The sequence below is a fragment of the Miniopterus schreibersii genome (genome assembly GCF_964146895.1).
Source record: "Miniopterus schreibersii genome assembly, chromosome: 13".
NCBI classification, from domain to species: Eukaryota; Metazoa; Chordata; class Mammalia; order Chiroptera; family Miniopteridae; genus Miniopterus; species Miniopterus schreibersii.
Window position 1 is genome coordinate 37,836,328 of NC_138113.1, and position 25,084 is coordinate 37,861,411.

Consider the following 25,084-nt stretch of genomic DNA (forward strand, 5'->3'; position numbering starts at 1 on the left):
TCCTGAGGTCAGTCCTTGTTCAAAACTGGGTCTTTGTAAAAGACACTTAATGAAGCCTGTTTGTGGAGGCAGTCTTTCCCCCAGCATAACTTAAAACATACTACTTCAAACTATTTATTTTTAAATAATTAAAATTATTATCTCTACATGCATTTTTTTTTCTTTTTAGTATAAAAAAATGCAAAAACTTTGTCCGTTATTTTAAAACCATGCGTGGACTATCCTACAAAAATAAGTTTTATTCCTTTAAATGCCTTCAGTTTTTCTCTTGGTATTTTTAACAATTTTGCTTGAAAATGTATTTTTGCCCTGCCTTTAAAAAAATGTATGAATAATGTTATGTGCAGACACTATTCTAACGGTTTCATATACATTTATTTATTTAATCCTCACAACCATCGTACAAGGTAAATACTATTATTATTCCATTTTCCAAATGATAAAATCGAAGCACAGAGATGTGAAGCGATTTGCCTAAGGTCACACAGTTGGTAAGTAGCTGAGCCAGGATTTGAATCGAGGGATCTTGGCTCCAGAATCTGAACTCCTAAAACCGGGTCATGACACCACATTTATGAAGAGAATGGATCACCTTCCTAAGGGAATCAGGACCATGATTATGAATATCAACTTTTATTTGATATCCACAGACACTGCTGTGATTTAGTACAGGATCATGTCTCTACTCTCCCTATTATACTTTTGACTTACTTTATCTGCTTTTTACATTTATTCTTTGTCCCATCTATGAAAAAGAGTTATTTTCAGTACACCTACCTCTACAAATTGCCTTCTTTCCTCTAATTATTCTGCTCCCAATTTCCTAAAAGCCAGAAACCAGGTCACCCTATATGTTAGGACTGTCTCAGAAATGGGAGTCGTGAGGTCTTTTGAGAATGGACTTGGGGACCTCATGACAGGGATGTTTATTTTTTTGGCATGTTTTCTGGTCTCAGCTGTGATCCAGATAGTTTAGATAGATGGGTAAGTGACTTCTCAGTAAGCCAGGAGTGACAAAATATAAATTCAAGGCATTTCTACTCTTCCACCTGTTCAAAGTGCTTCAGTCATCAGCATAATTAGAAGGATGGCCTTGTTCCTCAAGCTTCTGGGTAGCCATCTGATGCTTCGAAGTAGAGAGATGTGGCTACAACTCGTGTAAAAATAGCCCTTCCAGATGGCCCAGGGGCAAAGTTACAACTCAGCAGCTTGATATAGCTGAGCACTCAAGTTTTGGAGCAGGAGGAGAGCTACGCGAGAAGGAGCCAGAGACACTGGGCCGGAGTCCAATCATAAGTGGAACAGTATATGCCAGGAGAGATCACTTAACGTGGCAGATTAGCTGTTAAGATTTCCTGTTTACCTCATCTCCATCTCCTCCCCACCTCCCTTGATTTAGCCTTACCGCTTGGCCCCAAGGGAACACACACACACACACACACACACACTTTTTTTTAATTTTTAAGGAGTATGAAATAGAGGTAAAAACTATAAATCTCAGCAGGCTTTAAAATTCTCCTAGCCTAACTCCTTGTTTTGGAGACAAGCAGACAGACACAGAAAGGTGGAATGAGCACTCGGGCTCAGCCAGCCAGCGTGGGCTCATCTCCTGGCTCCTCTGTGGGACAGTGTGTGCAGTTACACCAGGCCACATTTCCCCCGGCTCTGCCTCCAATCACTCCAAACCCAAAAATCAAAGCCTCGCTCTGGCCGGGTAGCTCAGTTGTTTGGAGTGTCTTCCCTGTGTGCTGGGATTGCGGGTTCCATCCCCGGTCGGAGCACAAACGAGAATTGACCAGTGAATGCATAAATAGGTGGAACAGCAAATCGATGTTTCTCTCTCTCTCTCTCTCTCCCTTCCTTTCTCTAAAATCAATACGTTAAAAAAAAAGCAAAGCCTCTAGGTCTTTTTTTAGGGTTTTTTTTTTTAAGGCCATGAAACTATTGCAAAAACAAACAAGTACTGTAGCTCTGATGAATCATTAGCTTGAAATTTTCTTTTCACAAATGAAAAGAAAATTTACTAGTCACGTACTTCAACAGCTTAAAATATGTAGTTTTCATATTTCTCTGCCTTCTCATCACTGCATTTCTGTTCGATATTCTGGAAGAAAATGTAAGCCACTGTCTGTAGTAAATACATTGTTTTAAATATCTCGGTGTCTGTTTAAATAATTGAGCACTGGTTTTTAAAATCACAGTAACTAGGAATGTATAATGCTTATATTTACCAGCAGTTGTAACAGACACTATTATTTTCGAAAAACAAGTGGATTGAGAAACATACGGCTCCCCTAACCCCATTCATGGCTGGTCCAACCCCAAGGCAGTGCTGTGCCCTGCTGGCAGCACAGCCTCACTGCAGGTAGGCGGCAAAGGTGGAAGGGGTTTTGGTGCCAGCCCTCCAAATTCAGTCCTACAATAAACTGACTCTTTGTAACACTCCCAGTAACTTGCATATTCTCACACAAAGACTTTAAAAGTGGCAAAAACATGAATCCCCAACTCTTTCCAACACAATAGGAGTCGTGCTCCCCAGGTGATTACTGTTCCCAGGAGAATACTGTTACTTTTCAAGAGGACTTTTCTTTCCTTCTTAGGGATTCGTGCTCAAACTCCAAAGGGCAGGCTTTGTGCCAGGTCCCTTGCAGCGCCCTGGGAGCAGGGAAGGAGGTGTCTACCTGGTGTGCACATACGAACACAGCCCCACGTCCTCAAGCTGTTCAGCTACGGGGCCTGCTGATGACGGCGTGGTCACCACGGAAGGAAGAATGGAGAGAGGACAGGGACAAGCACTGTTTGATTGCCCACCAAATGTCTGAGCCCGCGCTAGCCCGTTAGAGCTGGCAGGAGCGTTCTGGCTGAACTGTCAGTTGGCCTTTGAGTAAATACGCGAGCTGCAGTCCGGGCCTATCCGCCCCCCCCCCTCCCCCGGCAGTGCCGACGGAGACCCGAGTGGAACTGGCCCGGGCGGAGGGCCACCTGCTGAATAGGTAGTGACCAAATTAAGAGGGCAAATCAGAGCATGATTTTCAGTACCTTTATTAAGAAATATCAAAAGTTGATTCCAGTTCCATACACAGTTTTACAAAGTTCAAGTGAAGGGGACTGTGGGGATGCCATCGATACGCACGTCTGAACTCTAGGGTAGCTGGTCAAAGAGATAACCCTGGAACCCCTGTCGCCTTGCTTGACGGTCCACAGCCAGGCTTTCCCCATGCCCACTAGGTCACAGCACAATGCCTGAAGTTACTTGAAACAGTTTTGATACATTACAGATACTTGTTAGCTATTTCTCCTTTTATGTGGCCATCTGCCTTCCCTGAAAAAGCTGAGCTGTTTATAGGAAGCGCGCTTGAGTCCCGCTCCCCGCCGTCTGCACTACCTTCCCAAAGCCTGCTTTGAGGGCTGCAAAACATCCGAGTTACATGTTACCACATTACACGTAGGGGGGAGCCCACACAAACGGTTATTTTTTATTTAAGTGGCTAACAAAGAAGAAGAATCACTCAACTTAGAAACAAAACACCACGGTCATTCAGTGGAACACGCCTGGCAGTCCCGCTGAGGTCCTCACAAGTGGCCGACAGCGTGACCGAGAACAATTGGATGCGGGGACACCAACACAGAGGACAGGAAGGGATCTTCTCGGGACGGGACACCGCGTCCTTTTGTCGGGGACATTGCATCAGAGGGGAGTTACACTTTCCAAATAATCGGGGCCAGTAGGTCACTGGCACCGATGGGAAACAACAACGGCGCGGCGTGCCTCGGAGGAGGCTTGTGCTGGGTTGTCTCAAAGCCGGTTTCTGAAGCGATTGTCCAGCAGCATCAGAAAGGGCCACCTTCAGAGGAAGGACTCCTTGTTCACCCACATGAGGCTGCGCGTCTCGTTGGGCTTGCATTCGTACTCGATGACCGAGAAGGGGCTGCCCCACTGGCAGTGGTCGCGCTTGTGGTAATTGTAGAACTTGACTTGCCACACGGTCTCGAAGGTCCCGATGTCAGCGAACTGAGGGGAGAGAGACACGCCCCATAAGGACCTCATTCTGCCCCCAGCAGCAGGCACGCCCTGACCTTAGTCAGGCCCTGTGTGCATCGTCAGGGTCGTCGATCAAGGCTCTTCGGCTCGACAGAGCTTAGACCTTTACTTTAATGAGCTATCTCCCTTTATCATGGGAGATGTTTTCCTGCGAAGCTGTCCGTAAACCTCTTTTCCTCCATAAAATCTTATCCCATTGTAAGGGGGACATTAGCTATCATATTGTCTTTAATAAAAACAACTCCCCACATGTATCTGTTTTCCAGATTTAATTTCTGGGAAGCGCTCTAAGAAGCTCAGGATTTGAGAATTTGCCACAGAAAGGGGGATTGGGGAGAGAAGAGGGAATCACTGTTTAATGGTTTTCTTTTGGTTCCTATTTCAAAAGACAGCTGTACAAAATAACATCAGCACAACATAAGATACAACTGCCCTTCCATCGTCAATTTCAATTCCAGGTAAAACTGTTTTATTGGAAGCATTTGCTTGTTCAAGACCCTACCTTCACTTTTAAATATTACTACTGAGTGTTTATAAGTCAAGATCCGTGCCCATGCCTCAGGCTTTGATTACACTTTTTCCAAAACCATATTGGAACGCCTAATAGGTGCCCCGAACATGTAAAAATTTGTATTAGGCATGGTTTTTACTCTCAAGAAGTTTACATTCTCCTTTGAGAAGGTAGGCACTGCAAATCGCCGCACAGAATTCTCCTGAACCACAGCACGCAATGCTCGTGCAGCTGAGAAGAGGGCCCAGGATACCCTAGAGGCCACTGGGCAGGTGCTCAAGTGGCCGGTGGGGTAGCCTGACCCAGCTACCACCTCCTGCAGCTATTTTGGGGGATCTGGCATTAAACAGCGTGATGCCTGTCGTTATTTTCTCCTCTGACCCTCCCTTGTCATGGGAGGGGACAGGGACTGACTTGGCAGGATTCTCAGACTTGTCAGGAGCCAGAAGACAGAAAGGGGGAGGGCAGGGAGAAGCAGGAGGCTCATGCTTGTGGCGGCTACCGCAGGAGGGTGGTCAGGTGCTTCCCAGAGAGCTTTCCAGGACGTTCTCAAAATTATACCCGGCACCATTGCCTCGTCCTGCTACTCTGATCGCCAAAACATTTGGCTTTCCTTTGGGCAATTTGCTTGACCTGAGAGAGTGGATGGTGCACCTAGAGGCCACAAATCTACCCCCGGGTAAGAAAAATGAAGTATCTCTGGAGAGTCATGGCTTAAAGACCTGTATAAGTTTACAGCAGCTTTATCCATAGTAGCCCCAGACTGGGATCAGCCCAAATGTTTCATCATTCACCTGATGACAGACAAGATTTGGCAGAGCTATAAAATGGCATTTTCCTCCACAATAAAAAGGAGCATATTGATTCAGGCAGCAGCAACGCTGAAGCTGGATCTCAAAGACGTCCTGAGTAAAAGAATCCAGATCCCAAAGAATATATACTGTGTGATTCTATTTATGTAAAACTCGTATATAAATAATCTGTAGTGAGAGAATATAATCTGTGCTGACAGGGAAGATCTGTGGTTACCCAGGGCCTGGGGTGGGAGGAAGGGATGATGATTGATGAAAACGCCAAGAGGCGACTTTTCAGGGTGATGAAAATGCTTGGGTGGGGGGGATGATTATAGGAGTATATGTTTGTCAGAACTCACTAATCAGTGTGCTTAAAATGGTTATACTTATTATATGTTAACTATACCTCAGTTGATTAAAAAATAGAAATGTTACTTTTTTAGTGAGCTACACGGAAACAGGTATTCTAAATACTGCCAATGGGAACTGAATTATATCGCCTTTGGAAGGGTAATTTGTATCAAGTTAAAGGTTCTGAATATACTCGGGTTCATCAGTTCTACCTATAACTTTTCTTAAGAATATCACAGTGTTTAGAGTAGTGAAAAGTTGATCACCAAATGCCCATCTTTAAGACATTATGGCGTATCTATATAATAAAATACTATGTAGCAATTCTAAATGTAAATATTTAATAAACCTTTTCTAATGTTCTATATTGTTACCTGAACTAAACAGAGTACCAGAAAAATGCCTAGTATTAATTCAATTAAAATTATAAATGTTAATGCTGGAAATGCTGATGGAATTAATTTTATTTTCTTCTATGTACTTATTTGTATTTTCAAAATCTAATAAATGATTTTTACTTTTATAATCAAAAGAAACTGTTAAGCCAAACTCTAAGTATTTACAAGTACTACAAATAGTTAATATCCTTAATATAAAAGATTATATGAATTAATTAGTAAGAATTACTAAGAACATTTGGATAAAACTAGAACACAGGTCATTAAAAAGAAAAAATGACTAATATCTGAAGATATTCAAATATGCTTTTATTATTAATTTAAGCAATTACTTTTACAGAGATATTACTGACCTGTCAACTTAGCAAAATTTCTAAATACCAGAAGCTAAGCATTTAACTCTAGGAAAATATTATGAAAATGGTGGAATATCCTTATGATGGATTTATACAGGGTGTGGCAAACTTAGGTTTACAGTTGTGATATGCAAAACACAGTTTATTCTTGTATTATTTTCCATACGAACACCTATAAACCTACTTTTACTCCCTCTGTATAACCATTAAACAGGAACTTAGGGTTTTTAATGATGAGAGAAGTGATTAGAACAATGCCAACAGGAAGAAGATGGATAAAAACACTTTATATACAGTATGAACTCAAATCCATAAAATAAGGTAAATGGGGGGAAAATGAAAAAATTTAACAATAGAACTTCTAAGTAAAGAAACTGAGTGTTTTTCTATCTTTTCTACTCAGATTTTTTTTTTTGCAATATATATGTTACTTTTATATTCAGAAAGAATATTTTAAATGGTGAAATGGATTTATCATCCCTGAAAAATTTACATATACATTCCTCAAGTCCTAGGGATTTTATAAATTCTATCAAGGATACATATATGCTAATGAAAATAGTAAAAGTTTGGGCACAACAGGGTACTAGTAGTAAGAATAAAATGAATCTTGTTTTATAAATCACCAACACTTTTTAAAGAGGGTTTAGTATTACTTATAATTATTGACCAGCACAGGGCATTACACATTTTAAGTGCAATTGAATGAAATTAAATTAGAAAAATATTTTACAAACACTAGCTAATCTTTTGAGGGAAACAGCTTGAAACCAATGCTCAGCAGAAGAAACAATCCTGAGGCCTTTTTTGAAATAGACAAAAGTTGGTTTTTTAAAAACAAAAAACAAAGTAAGATGATTATAATAACAGGTAAGAAAATACTTATGTCTGAATAACCTTAAAACTAAGAAAGTCTCAATCTAAGAGGTCTCAGTAACACAAGAGACCAAAATAGAAACCTGCTGACAGCAATAGTCATAGCTAAAGAAATGGTATATGAGGTGCTTCATATTTGTGTGTTTTTTTTTCTCATTTATCGATGCTGGGCCCGAGGGCAAGGTGTAGTAAACTTAACTGGTGCTAACTACGCATAATTTTCCTCTTTCCCATGCCTTAGTTGTTTTAACTTCCCATTAGCTTTCTTCCTTCCCAGTCTTTCTCCTGGACTTGTATTTTCTGGGCATCTCACTACCTAGCTCAGAATTTCTTCTCCCCTGGCTAGGAACAGATGGAGTCTGAAAAGCTGACATTCTTCTTGAAGAACAGAAGCGATTACATCGGCTCTCTACTCCCTCCCAACCCATCTGGCCTTCCAAGGAAAACTTACCCAGGCAGGCTCCCTGGCCGATGCTGTTTATACGCAGGTATAATTCTGTGCATCTGAAGAGTGCTCTTTATTTTATACAGCACTTTCACATGTGTCATTTCCCATTGGTCTTGTGGTTGATTTTAACATCTTCATTTTATGGATGTGAGAACTAAGATTCAGAGAGGTTAAGCGACTTGCCCTTGGTTTAGACGAGGCAGCCAGCTAATGGTAGGTGCAGGCCAAGAACCTAGGTTTCCTAATTCCCGTCTAGGAACTATCATCACTGGGCCGAACTGTTTATATAAGCGAAAGAGCTAAGTGTTCATGATCAATGTTTTCTTTTTTCTCCTCGAGTGAGAACATACATGGATTGTCACCTGTTGAATGCTTTAGGACACTGGTATGGACTGAACGTTTGAATTTCTCCAGGATTCAAGCCTGACTCCTCAATGTATTCGGAGGTGGGACCTTTCAGAGGTCATGAGGGTGGAGCCCTCATGACTAGGATTAATCTCTCTGTCTCTCTGCTCTCCTTTAGGTGATGACATGGCAAGAAAGCAGCCATCTGTGAACCTGGTAATCTGAAGAGCTTGTTTTAAACAATTTCTCCGGTCTGACCATCAGTTGGCCTAGAATCCCCGGAGTGCTTCCATGCATTTACCATGCCACCCACCTCCACTGGAGACATGAAATTCACCAAGAATAAGGTCATTCAGAAATCCATTGACTTGGGAGCACAGAACAAGCTTATTATATTGATAAAAATATGATGCTACTTCATTACTAAGCAAATTCAGCGTAAGTAAGCATGTGTGACTTTTAGCGTGGTGTGACCTATTCATTCCTGCTGGATTCCAAGACCCTCTCTGTTCCTATAATACTTCAAATGTAATTAGTCAATACATGTTTTTCATCTCTCTTAGCTGAATAGATAGGATTAAATAAAAATTGTGGGTCTTATAAAGGGTGTGCTTCACTTTATAAGAAACTGTCAAACTTTCCCCAAGCGATGGTGCCATGTTACATTCCTACCAGCAGTTTGAGCGCTTCAGTGGCTCTGCATCCTTTCAACAGCTGGCATTGCCAGACCTTTTAATTTTAGCCAGTCTAGTGGTAAGAACAAGGAAGGCAATAAAGAGCACAACTCAATATAAGAGAAAAGGAAAACTATAAGGAAGAACTGTAAAGAAAAATCAATGACACTAAAATCTGTGGGTTTTTTTTTTTAAATGCCTTTAAAACTGATAACCTCCTAGCAAAACTGTGCAAGAAAAAGAAAACAAGTTTCCAATATCAGAAATACAAGAGACACCATCACTATAGATCCTATAGATCTTAATTAGGAACAACCTTATACCAATACATTTAATTAAGAGGACAAATTGGAAGACACAAGCTATCAAGAGACCTTTATCTACTAAAGAAATTTAGTTTGTTGTCAAAAATCTTCCCAGAAAGAAAATTTCAGGCCCACATGGCTTCATTGATAAATTCAGACACCAGAGGGAAAAATACACACATTCTTTCAGATAACAGAGAAAAGAACCCTTTCCAATTCATTTTGTGAAGCCAACATTACCATAATACCAAAAACCTGACAAAGATATTAGAAGTAAAGGAAAATTACACATGAAAATTCCTCCTCGTGGGCTTATACATAAATGTTGCTTAAAGTTTTCATTTGCTTGAGATATTAGTAAATCAAAAAGAGCAATATATAATAAGGATACTACATCAGGATCAAGAGAGACTTATCCTTGGAACTCAGGATGGTTCAATATTTGAAAATCCATGTAATTCATCATATTAACAAAATAAAGGAGGAAAACCATATAATCCTATCAATGCATGCAGAAAGAGTAGTTAGCAATTCAACATTCATTCATGGAAAGAAAACTCACAGAAAATTAGGAACAGAAGGAAAGTTTTTCAGTCTGATTAAGGGGCAGCAATACAAAGCCTATAGTTAAAAAAACACGAGACCTACAGTTAACATCACCCTTAATGGTAACAGACTTAGTCCTTTCCTTGTAAGACAAAAACAAACAAAACCCGGCCAGCTTATCAGCTCCTACTACTCCTATTCAGCATCGCTTTGGAGGTCCTAGCTTCCAATCTAAGGGAAAAAGAAAAAAAAAGGAAGTAAAGCTGTCTTATTCACAAATGAACAACTGTGCTTGGAGAAAACATTAAGCAATCTAATAAAAAGCTACTAGAATTAATATGTGAATTTAGCAAAGCCTTGCAAAATACAATATTAAGTTATAAAAATCACTATATTTCATAAAGAAAATACTAACACCGAACAACTGGCATTTTTTTTTAAACATTTTGCCAATGTTTTAGGTGAAAACTGGTAAGTTACTAACGGCAGCAGCAAGGTCTGCGTGGGCAGCAAGTCAAGGCTACGAAACTTAGGAGGCCATCCATGTTACAAATGATTTTCTCTTTTAATGAAAATTTAATTTAATTTTGTTTATGATGTTTGACAGAAATTTTACCTTGTGTGTAATCAAAGATTTTCATTTTTACCTTTGGATTTCTTCCATTTCTTTTAGGTTTAGATTAATTCTTTTTACTTCAATTTTTTAAAAAGTTGGCTTTTTACAGGTAACCCCTTGATCCATATGAAATATATTTTGGAGTGTGGTATCAGGAAAGAACAACAGTGATGTTTCTCCCAAATAGCCAATTATCGCAGCATCATTTATCCAATGATTTAAAAATCCATAAAAACTATATATTTCGAAGTAACTTTAGACTCATAAGAAATTCCTCTGGCGTACAGTTAATTCAGCTTCCCTTGCTTGATTCACCAACTTAATTGGATTTACTCGGACATCTCAAGCCTTCCTTGTTATCTATGAAAATGTGGCTGTGTCTGTAATTTTTATAATACTTAAGCTTGAAACATTGGCGACGAAAGTCATAAAATAGGGAAAAAGGCGTGTAAGGCTTTCATTACTAGGCTGACATTTGAGCTTAACATTAGAGTTGCTTACTTGATCCAGAAATCTCTAATTTCAATTGTTTTTCTTAGGCTAGTTCTATAAGGTACAAATGCAAGGCAATACTCAACCCAAAAGCTGTGCGATCATTGTCGGAACAATCAGCTATCAACCACCTGCTTCTTCTAGATGTGGGAATTATATGTAAGAGCCTAGGCTTCACTGCTGGGACTCAGGGTTCACAGGTTACAGGGCGGCCTGCATGCAGACCCATTCCCCTCCAACATACCCCCAAAGCACCTAGCAACTCACCGGCTCTTCACCCCTTTACTGCACACCTGCACAGGCAATCCAGATTTATGGTAATTCATGACATCTTTCTTTTCATGACTAAGCCTGAAGCGTTCTCACATTTAAAAAGATACCTGTACGTCGGCCATCCTAAATAATGTAGAAATTCTCACTTTACAGACCCAATTAAGACGTTTTTAATCAAGTCCTTTCTAAACGCTGAGTTAATCTTCTTCCATAGTGTTCCGTTTATACCTGTATCAAAAGAAGTATCTTTCTGGTCCTTCTAAGACCAGAGGCTGAGGAGAGTGTAGCAGCCTCACAAGGTAAACAGAGGAAGTAACAGCTCTGGTCCCCAGTTCACAGTGGAACGGAGAGAAGGTGGAGAGGCCTTCTCCTTGCTCTATGAGCACTCAGAAGAGAGGGGACAGTCTCATTTATGGTGGCCTCCTCTGCACTTGACCCAGTCCTCAGCACAAGTTTAGTGAAAGAACGAACAACTTTAAGTTAGCTCACTGGCCCTCTGGGATCTCATTAAAGTTCTGATAACTTTGGTATTTGCAGTTCTGCTTCAAGTTAACATTTCCTTTCCACTCTAATTACATATGTTATTCTTGACATACTAGGAGTGTGTAGTTTGAGTCCAGGAATGTTTTCTGCATGCTAGAATAGAAAAAGATAATAATCCTCAGGATAATAAAACAGAAACTTGAGTCTACAATATATTATCTACCATGTTTAGTTTCTAATCAAATATTAACAAGTATGTAACAAAACAGGAAAGTATGACCCATATTCAGGAAAAAAGTCACTCTATAGTAACTTACTCTAATTGGGGTCAAATGCTGGATTTACCAGACAAATACTTAAAACTAGAAATTATAAACATGCTCAAAGAAGTAAAGGGGAACTTGGTTTCAATAGCACATAGGAAATCTCAAGAAATGGAAACTATAAAAATTACAAATGAAAATTCTAGAGCTGAAAAATATGATAGAAAAAATGAGAAGATAAGCATAATAGCAGACTTGAAATGATAGAAGGAAAAAAAGTAGTGAACTTGAGGATATGCCAATAGAAATGATCTAATTTGAAGAACCATAAAGGAAAACTGAAGAGAATTAAATAGGACTTTAAAAACCTGTGGGATAATACCTGTCCAATATATGTGTAATTAGAGTCCTACACGCCACGGAAAGAAGAGAATGGAGTTGAAAAATTTTTTAAAACAAAATAATAGTTAAAAATAACCCAAATATTGTAAAACAAACAAACAGACCCTATAACTTATAGATTCAAGAAATTCAATGGGCCCCAAGCAAAAGAAGTAAAAAGAAACCACACTTAGGTGCATCATAGTCAAACTACTGAAAAGCAGAACTGTATAATATACAAAGGGGTCATTTTTTTATATACAGGGTGAGGCAAAAGTAGGTTTACAGTTGTTAATATGGAAAATAACATAATAATTAGTAAACAACAATACAAGAATAAACTTTGTCTCATGTACTCACAATTGTAACCTTACTTTGCCACAGCCTGTATACATAAAATATTATATATAAAAATATTATGTTTATATATGTCTTATACTTCAATTAAAAGTTCTCAAGGCAAATAAAGGAAAGAAATAAAGTTAGGACCAGAAATCAATGAAGTAGAAAAACAGACAGTGAAACATCAAAAAACAAAGCTGGCTTTTAGAAAGTCCAATAAAATTGATAAATCCCTAGTTAGGCTGATCAGATTTTAAAAAGGCAAGTTATGAATATTAAGAATAAAAGAGTGAACATCATTGGAGATCCTAAGACATTAAGGATGGTGGAGGATTATTATCAGCAACTTGGTGCCAAAAAATTTGACAACAGAATTGAAATAACTGAATGGCATCAAAGATAAACTGCAAACATTGATTCAAGAAATAAAACCTGAGTAGCCCAATATCAACTAAGGAAATTGAATTTGTAACTAAAAACCTTCAAACAAAGTAAAACGTGTGCATTTATTGGTGAATTCTGCCCAACGCTGAAGAACAAGAATACAAAATCTACACAGTTTTATGTGGCTAGTATTATTACTCTGATACCAAAACTAGATGAAGACATTACAAGAAAAGTGCAGACCAAAATCCCTGGGAAACACAGATGTAAAAATCCTTGACAAAATATTAATGAACCAAATCCAGTCATATATACTGACACTATACCATGACTAAATGGTATTTATTTTGGGAGTCACAGTTGTTTTAACACTGAAAAACAACAACAATAAAATCTACCACAGAGAAAGATAAAAAAGAAAACATCATATGATCAGCTCAAAAGACAGAGAAAACATATTTGAAAACATATGACAATAAACTCATGATAAAAACTCCCAATAAACTAGGGATAGAAGGGAATTTCCTTAGCTTGATAAAAGGTGTTTACCAAAAAACCCCCGTACAGCTAACTTCGTACTTTGTGTTGAAAAACTGAATGCTGATAAATTTAACAGAATATGTAAAAATCTGTACTGGGAATGCTGTAATATATTATAGAAATAAATTTTAAAAGACCTAAATAGAGATATCATATTTATGTATTGGAAAGCTCAATATTAAAGTGTCAAATTTCTTCAAAATTAACCTATAGATATAATGCAAAACCAATTAATATCCCAATTTTTGGAGAAATTGACAACTCTAAAATCTATATAAAAAATGCAAAGGGCCTAGAGTAGCCAAAATAACTTAGAATAAACAAAGCTGGAAGATTTATGCAACCTGACTTAAAGACTAGAGTACAGATCATGGAACAAAATTGTTTTAGCTCTTCTAGGTGTTTTGCATTTCAAAATTTAAAACACTGTAGATAATTAAATATGTAAAGCAACTAGAATTCTCATATATTCCTGGCAGAAACATGAAATGGTAAAACATTCTGGATATTTCTTATAAAGCTAAACATATACTTCCCATGTGACTCATCAAATCTCCTCTTAGGTATTTACTCAAGAGAAATGAAAATGTGTTCACAGTAAGACTTATATTCAAATATTCACAGCGGCTTTATTCATAATACCAAAAGCTGAAAACAACCCAGATGTTTGTCCATTTAAATAAATTGTAATATCTTCATACAATGGAATACTACTTAGTGATAAAAGGAACCAACTACTGATACATGCAACAGCATGGATGGATCTCAAGAACATTATGCTAAGTGAAAGAAGTCAGACACAACAGTATGATTCTACTTACATGAAATTCTACAACAGAACTAAGTAAGGCAAACAGCTTAGGGTGAGCTAGGATTGGGGGGACTGATTACAAACAGGCATGAGGGACTTTTTCAGATGATGGAAATGTCCTATATTTTTATTGGGGTGGTGATTGCACAGTAGTATCCATTTGTCAAAACCTATGTAACTGTACACTTAAAATGGGTGCATTTTATTGTATGTAAATTTATATCAAAGTTGATTTTTAAACCTTCAACGAATTCCTATAGGCATTAGGATAAATCTGAAAGCAAAGAAGGTCCTGTAACATCTACCTCCTACTTACCTCTACAGCTTAATCATGAGCCAGTCTCTGCCTCATTCTCTGCCCCAGCCACGTTGGGCTCCTGTCACTCGTGAGAACACATTATGCTCTTCACCTTAGTAGCTCCTCTTTCCTCACATGCTCCCTCTTCCCCAAACTCTTATTCATTCTTTAGTTCTTCCTTAAGAAAGCCATCCTCAAAATATTGTGTGCTTCACAGGCACCATTATTTTCTCACTACACTTTATATAATAACAATTTGCTTCAGTATTGATAATCATGTATAAATTATGTTTTGCTCCTCTAGATTAGAAACTCCATAAAGCCAGGGCTATCTGTTTTGTTTACTACTCTTCTCCCAGTAACTAATATATAGGAAATCCTCATATATTTGCTAATAAACCAAGAAAATAAAAAAATTCATAAAATAAAAATCTAGAAATTCTAAATAAAATGTGAGCATATTAAATTTAGCAATATATTAAAAATGATATGTGATGTTTAAGCAGGACTTATTTTAGAAAATAAAGGTATTTTAGTATTTGAAAGTGTATTATATAATTATTACATTAATATATTAAAGAAGATAAATTATTTCCATAGATGGGAAAAGGAATTAGATGACATTTCACACACCTCCCAATTTAAAAAACACCTCTTAGTGAACTAGAAAAAGGATGTTTTAACACAATAAATATTTGAAACTAACATTGTACCTAACAGTGTAACTTCAGAGATAAGGATACCCTTTACCATCACTAGCATGCAAATTTATTCTAGAAACACTAGCCTATACAATAAGGCCAGAAGAAAAAAAAATCAGAAATTGACACAGTTATATGTAGATTATGACCTTCTGTCTAAAAAACACAAGATCATTAACTGAAAAATTTTAGTATACAAGTTCAGTAAGGAGGCCAGTTACAAGATACCTGAACATATATTATAAAAGCAATGTATTTAAAACAATGCAGTACTGACATAAGAATAGACAAATCAGTGGAATAGATTAGAAAGTGTAAAAAGAACCTTAAAATTTTTCCCATTTAAAAAATTACTATGAAACTGACCTTTGGAGAAATATGGATTATTTCATTAATTATATTGGGACATTATGGACAAATAGATTCTAATATGAAATGATGACTTTAAATATTTCATAATTTCATAGTGTTTCATTTTACACCTTTTCTTAAAGGGAGATAGTGATTTTCTGTGGTTTCCACTTGCCCATGCTCCATACCCTATACCCCTAAGCAGGCCTTACCGGCATGGTGATCTGGATGGGTTGTCGTTCTCCACTCTTGGTTGGGGCCACACCTTCTGTATCATATGTGCCCGTATAAACAATTCTATCCCCGTCAGGCTCCTCTGACTTCCGTTCCAGTGGGACAACCACACCACCAATGGAAATGTTCCTGCAATGGACTTGAGTTGAGCACATACGGTAGGAATTAGCTTAGTTACCCTTTCCTGGTCTTGACCACAACCCTAGGCAGGAACCCTACAGTGTTTGGTTAAAGCAGACATTAAGGTGTGGTAGAAAGTTCTGAAAGTTCAAGAGGCTTGAGTTCTCCAACTAACCAGTCATATAACCTTAAACCAATTACTTAATCTCTTTGGACTGGCAGTATTCTCTTCTAGAATACTTGTACAAGGCCAAGTCAGACTTTATCAATGGTCCTCCTCTTTAGTTTATCATCTGTGGAGCTATTAAAAACCTACCTATACTCAGTCCCATCCCAAACCCCAGAGAAGGATTCAATTGTTCTGGGGGTATGGTTTGGGCACTGATAAATTTATTTTAAGATTCTCTAGATGATTCTAACATGTAGGTAAGGCTGAAAGTCACTAAACTAGTTCTCAAATGATTTTTTCTGTTCCAACAATGGAGGGTCCCATGAGTTGGGGTGCCCTTCCTCAAGTTAGCCATACCATCAGACATTCTCACTGGCATCATTCCTTTGTTAGGGTAATGGTCCTCAAAAAGTGCTGAACTATCAATATCATGATCACTTGCCAACCTATTAGGAAGCAAATTTTTAAGCCCCACTCTAGGGTGGGACTCAGCCATCCGTGTTTTAACGAGCTCTCTAGGTGATTCTGATGTACACTCAAGTTCAAGAACCACTGGGTTAGGGCATTGAAATCCCCTTGATAAAATTAAAGGGTAGTCAATCCGACATGTAGCATCGACCTAGGATCCAGGCGATTGTGGTTGCATTGGGTTCAGGGCACATGCCCGGTTGCGGTGCTCCACCCCCAGTAGGGGGCGTGCAGGAGGCAGCCAATCAATGACTCATCATTGATGTTTCTCTCTCTCTCCCCCTTCCTCTCTGAAATCAATAAAGACATATTTTAAAAAAATTTAAAGTGTAACTAAAAAAAATAGTTTTGTCATTAACAGAAATTCATTTATAGATTAGTTTGAAAAATAGAGAACTACTCTGAAGAAAATGGCATGTAGTACAGATAATTAGAGAGAAGAAGTTGCCTGGAGAGAGGGGAAAGAAAAAGTCTGGATCACATGGAGATGCACAGAACACTGGGAAATGTGAGGGCAATGGGTTCATGGAACTATGGGGGGTGCTGACAGATAGATGGACCAGGAGCACCAGAAACACACACACACACACACACACACACACACACACACACACACACACACACACACACACACACACACACACACACACACACACACACACAGATTTGGTCCTAGCATCAGAGCCTGCCACCTAGAAGGCCAATACAAGTTTATTGAATTAATGCCCCCAGATGGAGACTTAAGCTGTAAAAGGTGTCTGGCGGATTCAAAGCACTCCGCGCGCCCCTCCCAACTCAGGGTATGGTAGATGCTCGACATACTGGCTGTGTCCTCCTTCCGAGCTTAGGTGCGGGCGGAGCGGCGAGGGACCCCGCCCCTGGATCCCTCCCCATACGCGATGAACCCCCCACGCTGACTTCCCAGCCCGAGGTCTACTAGGGGCATCCCTACCACGAATAAACTAAAACACATCTTTTTTGTTGTAAGGATGTTGCTAATCCCGGCACGATCACTAGGCTGAGCAGACAACTCAGGAGAAAAAATCTGAAAAACACCAGGCCAAGCAGGGGCGCTGCGCTCTGGCTCGTGGCTGCTGCGCCCGCCCCAGGTCCGCAGCCACCTCCGGGCAGATGGAGGAGCGCGGGGCGCCCCGGGGAGCTGCAGCCGCCCCCCGCCCCGCCGTTACACTCCCCTCCTCGGCCTTTCTCCCTCCTTCAGCTCGCGGGCGGACCAGGGCGGGACGCCAGGACCCGGGATTGCGGAAGGCCCCCCCCCCCCCAGCACCACCCGGCCTCCCGGGGGTCCGCGCTGATGGCTGGACTGGAGGGATGAGAAATTTATAGGTAAACAAACAGACAAACAAACACAACCCCGAGCCCCCGGCTTCCTGGCGCCGTGTTAAACGTCCCACTCCCGATGGGTGGAGGGAAGCTACAGCCGAGGGGAGACGCAGGGGACAGAGGAGGGGGCCGAGGGAAACAGGGACTTCAGCCCCCGCCCCCCCCGGATCCCGCCGGGTGGCGCGGGAGCCGAGAGGGGCCCGGGAGGCTCGGGCGTCCCGGGGGCCTCGGTCCCCCGCGCGTCCCCCGCGGGGGGCGGGCATCCGCGGCGCGCTCCCGCACTCACTCGACCTGCAGCGTGCTGGGCTTAATCTTCACCTCCACCTTGTAGGAGGAGCCGGTGAGCAGTTTGATGGTGCGGTTCTGGCCGAAGCGCTGCCCGTCCACCTTGTAGAAAACCGGGCCATCGTTGGGCTGGATGCGCAGCGCGATGGAGAGGCGCACCAGGCCCGGCAGGTCCCCCATGGCTGCGCGCAGGGCGGGCGCGGCGGCTCGGGGGGCGCAGGAGAGCGGGCGGCGGCCGGGCGGCTGGAGCGCGGTGGGCGGAGAGGAGGAAGGGTAGGGAGCGGGGCCGGGGGGGGGGGGAGGCCGCCTCCTGCAGCCCGCGCTGTGGCCACGGGATTTTGAGAAGCAGCTCCCGAGGCCGTGGCCTCCCGCCCCGCGAGGCGAGGAAGCGCAGCGCAGGGACTGTGGCGGGGCCCGAGCCTCCCATCCCCCCGCCCCCGCGCGGCGCCCCCCGAGCACCCGCAGGCGCGCTGTGGCCCGAAGGCCCGGGTGGATCAGCCCGCCTGGGGGCGAGAGAGTTAATCCCGTTTACGCACCACAATCCCCCGCAGCCGCGGGAGAGGAGAATTCGTAGGCTCCTCCTAGAGCCGCCCGCTTTGCCCGAGGCAGAGGGCTGGGAGGAAGGGGGTAGGCTCTGGCTTCAGCGACCCTCCACCGGAGGGCGAGACCTCGGGATCTGGACGCCTCCCGGGTCAGCCACGGGGTGGGGGCACCGCTGCTCCAGGCGGGCAGGAGGGGCTGAGAGGCGAAGGGAGACGGGAAGCGAGCGCGGCAGGAAACCGCTAGCCGGTGATTTAAATGTCAGGAAACCGGAGCCTCTCCAAAGCTCAGGGCAAAGGGCCGAGGGCAGGCGCGGTCAGGACGTCCCACGGGGACTGCAGGCTGCGCAGGACTGGGAACGTGCGCAGGAGAAAGGGGAGCAAAAGAAAATAAGGAAAACCTCCTGTGGGTGTGCGTTTTACTGGGGCCTGTCCTCGCCTCCGGAACGGCACCGTGTGACGGATCACGCGCATGCCCTTACAGACTGTAACCCTGTGGGAGGCGGCCGGCCCGGGTCCGAGGCACCGCTGGTGGGCGAGGGCCAGGAGGGATCCTCGGTAAGAGACTGTTGGCAGGACACTCGGTCAGACACCAAGGGCAGGCTTAGATTTGCGTAGTAAGTGTGGTTGGAGGGACTTCGAGGCAGAAGTCGGTTCACTGATCCTGACTTTGGAAGCGAGGAGAGGCCGGGGGATGGGGCTCCCCCGGGAAAGGCTTCAGGTAGCGGAGAGCGAGCTCCTGCTTCAGCACCGCCGCGCTGGATAGTGCCCGGCCCGGAGCGCACCTGGCGCGGGGGAGGCGCGGGGGAGGCGCGGGGGAGGCGCGGGGGAGGCGCGGGGGGAGGCGCGGGGGGAGGCGCGGGGGAGGCGCGGGGGAGGCGCGGGGGGAGGCGCGGGGGAGGCCGTGGAGAGGCGGTTAGCGAGGGCCAGAGGGTCAGGGCGCAGCCGTCTGGTAGTATTTGTTCACCCAGGTGGGTACCGCTTTTCTCTAGAAACAGCATCACCTCGAAAGTGATTTATTTCCTACACTACTCTACAAAGATAAAATCAGCCTCAGCTCTCATTCCGGAGTTGTTGGCAACATTCCCCACACTATTCTGAACAGCATGAAATTCTGTAGAGCTGCAGAATTCTGTATGATTGCTTCTCTGACATTGGGCAGTCTGCTGGGCACACCGTTGTTGCTTATGTAATGTATTTTGGTTCCTCAATAAGACACTTTGCTTCTTCAGATCACCGACTAATGTCTGTCATAGTGTCTTCTGCAAAGGGACCCTTCAGATATTTGCTGATTTAACCAAGTTGTTCCCATTTGAAGGCAGAGAGTCAGACCAGAGGGAATGGCTTGAAAGTGTTCCTGGCAGCAGGGGCAGTCTGTGTAGTTGTTCAGCCCAGAAGCACTGCAACCAGACTTGTTAAAAATCCACAAGCTACCACTTCACCTGCTGTGTGACCTTGGGTTTCATAACTTCTCAGAAACAATTTTCTCATCTGTAAAATGGGTTGGGGAAGCAGGTGTTATCTCTCTGATAGAGCTGTGGTAAATAACAAACGAGAGGTGCACATTTCAGTGCCTGGCTCTACTATTAGCAATTACTATTAATTTGAAAACCAAATGTCAGCAGACATGTGTAAGGATGCTCAACCACCCCTAGGAGAAGAGCCAGAGGAATGCAAATTAAATCAGTAATATCAAAACCATCTTGACCTATCAGCTTGGCAAATTTTTTTTACTATATTTATAATTAGTCTAATTATAAAAGATTCAGATTAGGAGGACCAACCAAATGAAGACACACATAAGGCGAGGTCTGGGCAGAAACACAGAGTTGGCAAATATTTTAAGACTTAAAATTCAGTGTTGGCAAGATGTAGGGAAATCAGTACTATTACAAGTTGGTAGAAAAATATAACTGCTACAACCTTTTATTAGAAGTAATCTGAGGAATTTGTTAAAATTTTAAAATTATACATATATATCCCATGAGTCAATGAGCTTACTTTAAAAAATCTACCCTTCAGAAGAAATAAAAAGGCATCATTACACCAAATATGTGTAATATGGATGTTTACTGCAACATTGATTATAAAAATCAAAACAAAGCATAAACTGAATGTCAGAAGTAAATAAATGTCTAAATAAATTCGTATATGCCCATACTATAGAATTTATGCCATTTGTTAAAATAATAAATAATATGTTATATTGGCAAACACATACCCTGAAACTGTTAATGATAAAAGTGGGATGGCTATGCTGTGGTAAACTGTGGCAGTCCCAGGGAGGGCATTTTTGTCTGTTTTGTTCAGCCTGGTACATGGTACTGCTCCACAAATATTTGCCAAATTGAATTCCTATCCTTGTTTTAAATATGTTCATATGGAAATGCTCCCACATATTGAAAAGTAATTAGTTAGATCTATATGACTTATCTGGAATAATGTAAAGAGAAAAAAAATCTAATTGTAAATAATATCAATAGTACAATGGTATTTTAAAACACTTAAAAATTTAAAACCACATAAATTTGTATATATTTTTATTAATATTAAAAAGCATTAGAGGTACAGAACAAACAGTGTTTTTTCTGGTGGATGGGGACTGGAAAGAGGGTGATATTTTTTTGGAATTATTTTAAAGTTTTTTTGGAAATTTCATGTTTTTTCTCACCTTTTTGTTTGGCAGTCCCACAGCCTCAAACCGACTTCTACCTGCGTATTGAAGAAAGTGTTTGATGTGGAATAAGGTCACCTCCCGTTTGAAGTCTAGCTCAGCTACTAATTGTTTTCTTTATGCAGAGCACTTAAAATCTTTGCATTTTAATCTTCACTACTGTAAAATGGGAACTAAAACATTTCCTTCCCAATACTGTGAGAATTAAATGAAGAAATGAAAAGTGTTTAAAAAATTACTTTTCAATATGAGGCGTTACAAATGCTAGGCAACATTTTCAGAACCATAAAATGCAACTTCTTAAAATGAAATTAATAAATGTAAAAGTAACTGGACAATTTCTCATCACTGATACAAATATGCAACAAATATGGGTATGGAGTCTAAAGGAGCTGTATTTGTATCCCAATTCTGCTGCTTACAAGTTGGGTGACCTGGAGCAGGGGAAGCTACTTAGTCTCTCAGGGACCCCATGTTTTCATTTGTACAACGATGATGGGAGTAAATATAATGCTCATAGAACCAAGTGAGATTACATAAAACACACAAGAGTATTAGTCACATATAAGCTCAATATAGTGTAGCTACTCTTGTTCACTTGAAAATACACTTACTATATTTTTTAAGATATCTAGTGTTAGTCCCTCAAATTGATGACCTTAAACATTGTCTGTCAACAGGGCAACTGTTATTATCATTCTTTTGGAAACTGGTAAATTAAGCCCAAATGAATGGTGGGCTTGGAAGAGGAATTAGGCTAATGACATTCCATGTTTACTGTCCCAGTCTCCATGGTGAATTCATATTATAGGCTTCAAAATGCAATCAGTGTTATGACATGGGACACTGTGTGTGTGTACATACAGGAGTGGGTAAAAGTAGGTTAAATACCAGCCATCATTAGCTAACAGATAAGTCATAAGTAAGGTTATAAAATAATAATAATACAAATAAATAATGCAATACTTAATAAATGAATAATAATACAGGAATAAACTCTTTCACACACTCACAACTGTAACCCTACCTTTACCCACCCCTGTATACTTAAAATCCAAACCCAGCACATTTGACTTTCTTTTTCAATTCGGTCCATCCCACAGGAGCACTTTTTTGGATAGGAATTTTTAATGATCTCTTGAAGTTTATTTTACATTTAAAACTCTTCAATCAATTAAGAAACAAATTGAATAAAGGAAGGCAGGGCAACTGGATATTTCTCATATCCCTCCCCCTCCTGTCTTTCCATCACACATGAGTGCCCTCATTCTCAGATGCCTCAACTCTCCTCAAACCTAAAGAGAAGACGCAATCCCAATTGTTCTCTAAATGTTCCCAATTGTTCTCTAAATGTTCTCTTCAAGCTTGTCAGGATCCTAGGATTGGCTCCATTATTTTCTTTCTTTTCCTGCTTTACAAAATGTCATCTTAAGTAATCACACGACCTGTAATACTGGTGAGTAAGAAGCCATAAACAGTGGAAGAGCTTGCGCATTACAAAGGAAAATCAAGTGACCGATTGAAAATCAAAGCACAGTTCTCGAAGATATAACTCACTGAAAGCACAGCATACTTCCAAAAAGATCCCGAAAAGTGTGCATGAGGAAAGATGGGGAGTTAACAGGTTAGGAAGCAGCAAATAAACTTTTATTTATTTACTTTCTTGGGATGGAAAGATGTTATTTAAGCACTAAGTTCTGAAAATCTGACCAATGTTTTATGGAAAATAATGTGCAGGAAATTTTCCATCTCATTTTTTGTAACTAGTTCCATATATGACAGACACATAGGCCTTCCAAAGGCTGAAGTTAAGTCTCAGTTTCAAGGAGTGTCTGAGTACAGCAGGGTTCAGGGCTGAGCACCCAGACAAAGGACTGAGTTTTGAGTCAGAGCACAGGCGTCTTGAGAGCTGCAATATATGCAGAGGGATTGGTGTTGGGAACCAGCAGATCTTGGTCTAACATAGGTGCCAAATTCCTTATCTATGGATGTGTAAGAAATTACCCTAAAATTTGGCAACTGAAAACAACATGCACTTATTATCTTAAAGTTTCTGCAGGGTCAGGAGCCCAGGAGAGTTTAGCTGGATAATTTGGGTGCAAAGTCTCAAGCATTCAAGCTGTTAGCCAAGGATACAGTGTCCCAAAGTTTTGATTGGGAGGGAGGGGCTGCTTCTGAGCTCACCCACATATGGGTGTTGCCAGGAGGCCTCAGTTCCTTTCTGACTTGGCTGGAGAGGCTTTTGGTTCCTTGCCTGGTGGGGCCTTACCACATAACATGGCAGAGATCCAAGACAGAAACTGCAGTCTTTATAACCTATCTTGGAAGTGACTTATCACCACCACTACCATGTGCTATTGTGATAAGGGAGGGAACTTCACAAGGGGTAGTTACCAGGAGGTGGATATCACTGGGGGCCAACTTGGAGGCTGCGTATCACAGGAACAGAAGCATTTATTAATAAGATGGTGCTCCCTAGGAAATGTTAGGTCAAATCTGAAATCTTTCTAGCAAGGAAGCCCAAAAGCATAGGCATATTTTTGTTCGAGCAAATAGCATTTTTTTTTTCTTTTCAGTAGTCACTGCACCACAAATATTTAAAACTGGGTCAGCAAAGTATAGCCCTTGGGCCAAATTTAGTTCTGCCTATTTTTGTATGTCTCATGAACTAAGAATGGTTTTACATTTTTAAATGGTTGGAAAAATAAAAAAGAATAATTACGTTTAATGGCAGGTGAAAATTACATGATTCATATTTTGGTATTCATAAAGTTTTAATGGAAAATTGCTATACTCATTTGTTGAGGGATTGCCTATGGCTGCTCTTGTAGTAAAACAGTTGAGTTGAGTAATAGCAACAGAGACTATATGGCCTGTAAATTGTAAAATATTTACTATTTGGCTCTTTACTTAAAAAGTTTGCCGACCTCCGACTTAAAAGAACATTTTAAATAAATTTAAAATAATATCCTTGTTACTTATAAATGATAAAGGATATGAAGAATTTTTTATTGATAATAGAGTATGTCATAGGGAATAATATTTGTGTAAATTTAAATTAATATTTGTGTAGGGAAATAATGAATCTTATAGACCTTCTGATATTGCTACATTCATTCAGCATGTACCCATTTCATATATTTAATGAAAATGTGCTGTACCTTAATAAATAATAGGAGACAATATCAAACATTTGTAGTATTCAATGAGAAAAATTCTCATTTGTTGTATTAAGAGGTATTTTTAGTCTTTAAGTTGTCATATATTTGTATAGATTAACTTTTTCCATATATATGCTACAGAAAAATCAGAATATAATGATAAGAAAAACAAAGAAAAACTATCTACAGGTCTACTTATCCCATGGAATATAATCAGCATATATTTTCGTGTATATTTTTATACTGTTATTTTAGTATGTGTGTGTATGTGTGTCTATCTCTCTATCTATCTATCTATCATAGCGAAACTATAGAACTTCCTAAAGCCTTTAGTTTGATACAGTGTGTGTATTTTGTATTTTCAAAACCATAATGCAATATTTATGTAATGTTTCCCAACTGTATTTTGACTACCAAAACTATTTCCTCAAAACTAATATTAATATTGCTGAGTGCACTAGTTAGTGTTCCATAAACAACTGTTCCCGTAAGTATTGAGAAATACTGTATTA

At 40.6% G+C, this 25,084-nt stretch overlaps 3 protein-coding genes across 4 annotated transcripts in view; 2 read left to right on the forward strand and 1 right to left on the reverse strand.

Moving 5' to 3' along the window:
* Positions 1 to 25,084, forward strand: part of PNO1 (partner of NOB1 homolog) — a 197,003-nt gene that overhangs the window by 90,847 nt on the left and 81,072 nt on the right. The gene's annotated exons all lie outside the window — the stretch shown is intronic.
* Positions 3,025 to 19,185, reverse strand: CNRIP1 (cannabinoid receptor interacting protein 1). Of its 2 annotated transcripts, XM_081156970.1 has the most exons (4): positions 18,735 to 19,185; positions 18,200 to 18,441; positions 15,794 to 15,944; positions 3,027 to 4,012 (listed from the first exon to the last, which is right to left on the reverse strand). In XM_081156970.1, exons 2-4 carry the CDS (start codon positions 18,376 to 18,378, stop codon positions 3,848 to 3,850), a joined length of 495 nt encoding a protein of 164 aa, XP_081013096.1. In that variant the 5' UTR covers positions 18,379 to 18,441; positions 18,735 to 19,185; the 3' UTR covers positions 3,027 to 3,847. The 2 variants fall into 2 exon arrangements, with proteins under 2 accessions (XP_081013097.1, XP_081013096.1); XM_081156971.1 differs by lacking the exon at positions 18,735 to 19,185 and having other exon boundaries at positions 3,025 to 4,012; positions 18,232 to 18,423.
* LOC308566242 (uncharacterized protein) lies at positions 18,377 to 21,745 on the forward strand (the record flags this gene model as incomplete). Its single annotated transcript, XM_081156415.1, has 3 exons — positions 18,377 to 18,471; positions 18,515 to 19,295; positions 21,424 to 21,745. The coding sequence occupies 3 exons, from the start codon at positions 18,377 to 18,379 to the stop codon at positions 21,481 to 21,483; spliced, it is 936 nt and encodes a 311-aa protein (XP_081012541.1). The 3' UTR covers positions 21,484 to 21,745.

Excerpts from the sequence above, each read along its gene's own strand:
- CNRIP1 (XM_081156970.1), bottom strand. The coding sequence starts at position 18,378 with ATGGGGGACCTGCCGGGCCTGGTGCGCCTCTCCATCGCGCTGCGCATC. Across the intron at positions 15,945-18,199 it reads CCCAGCACGCTGCAGGTCGA|GAACATTTCCATTGGTGGTG; the intron begins GTGAGTGCGGGA and ends AGTCCATTGCAG. Across the intron at positions 4,013-15,793 it reads CCATCCAGATCACCATGCCG|TTCGCTGACATCGGGACCTT; the intron begins GTAAGGCCTGCT and ends CTCTCCCCTCAG.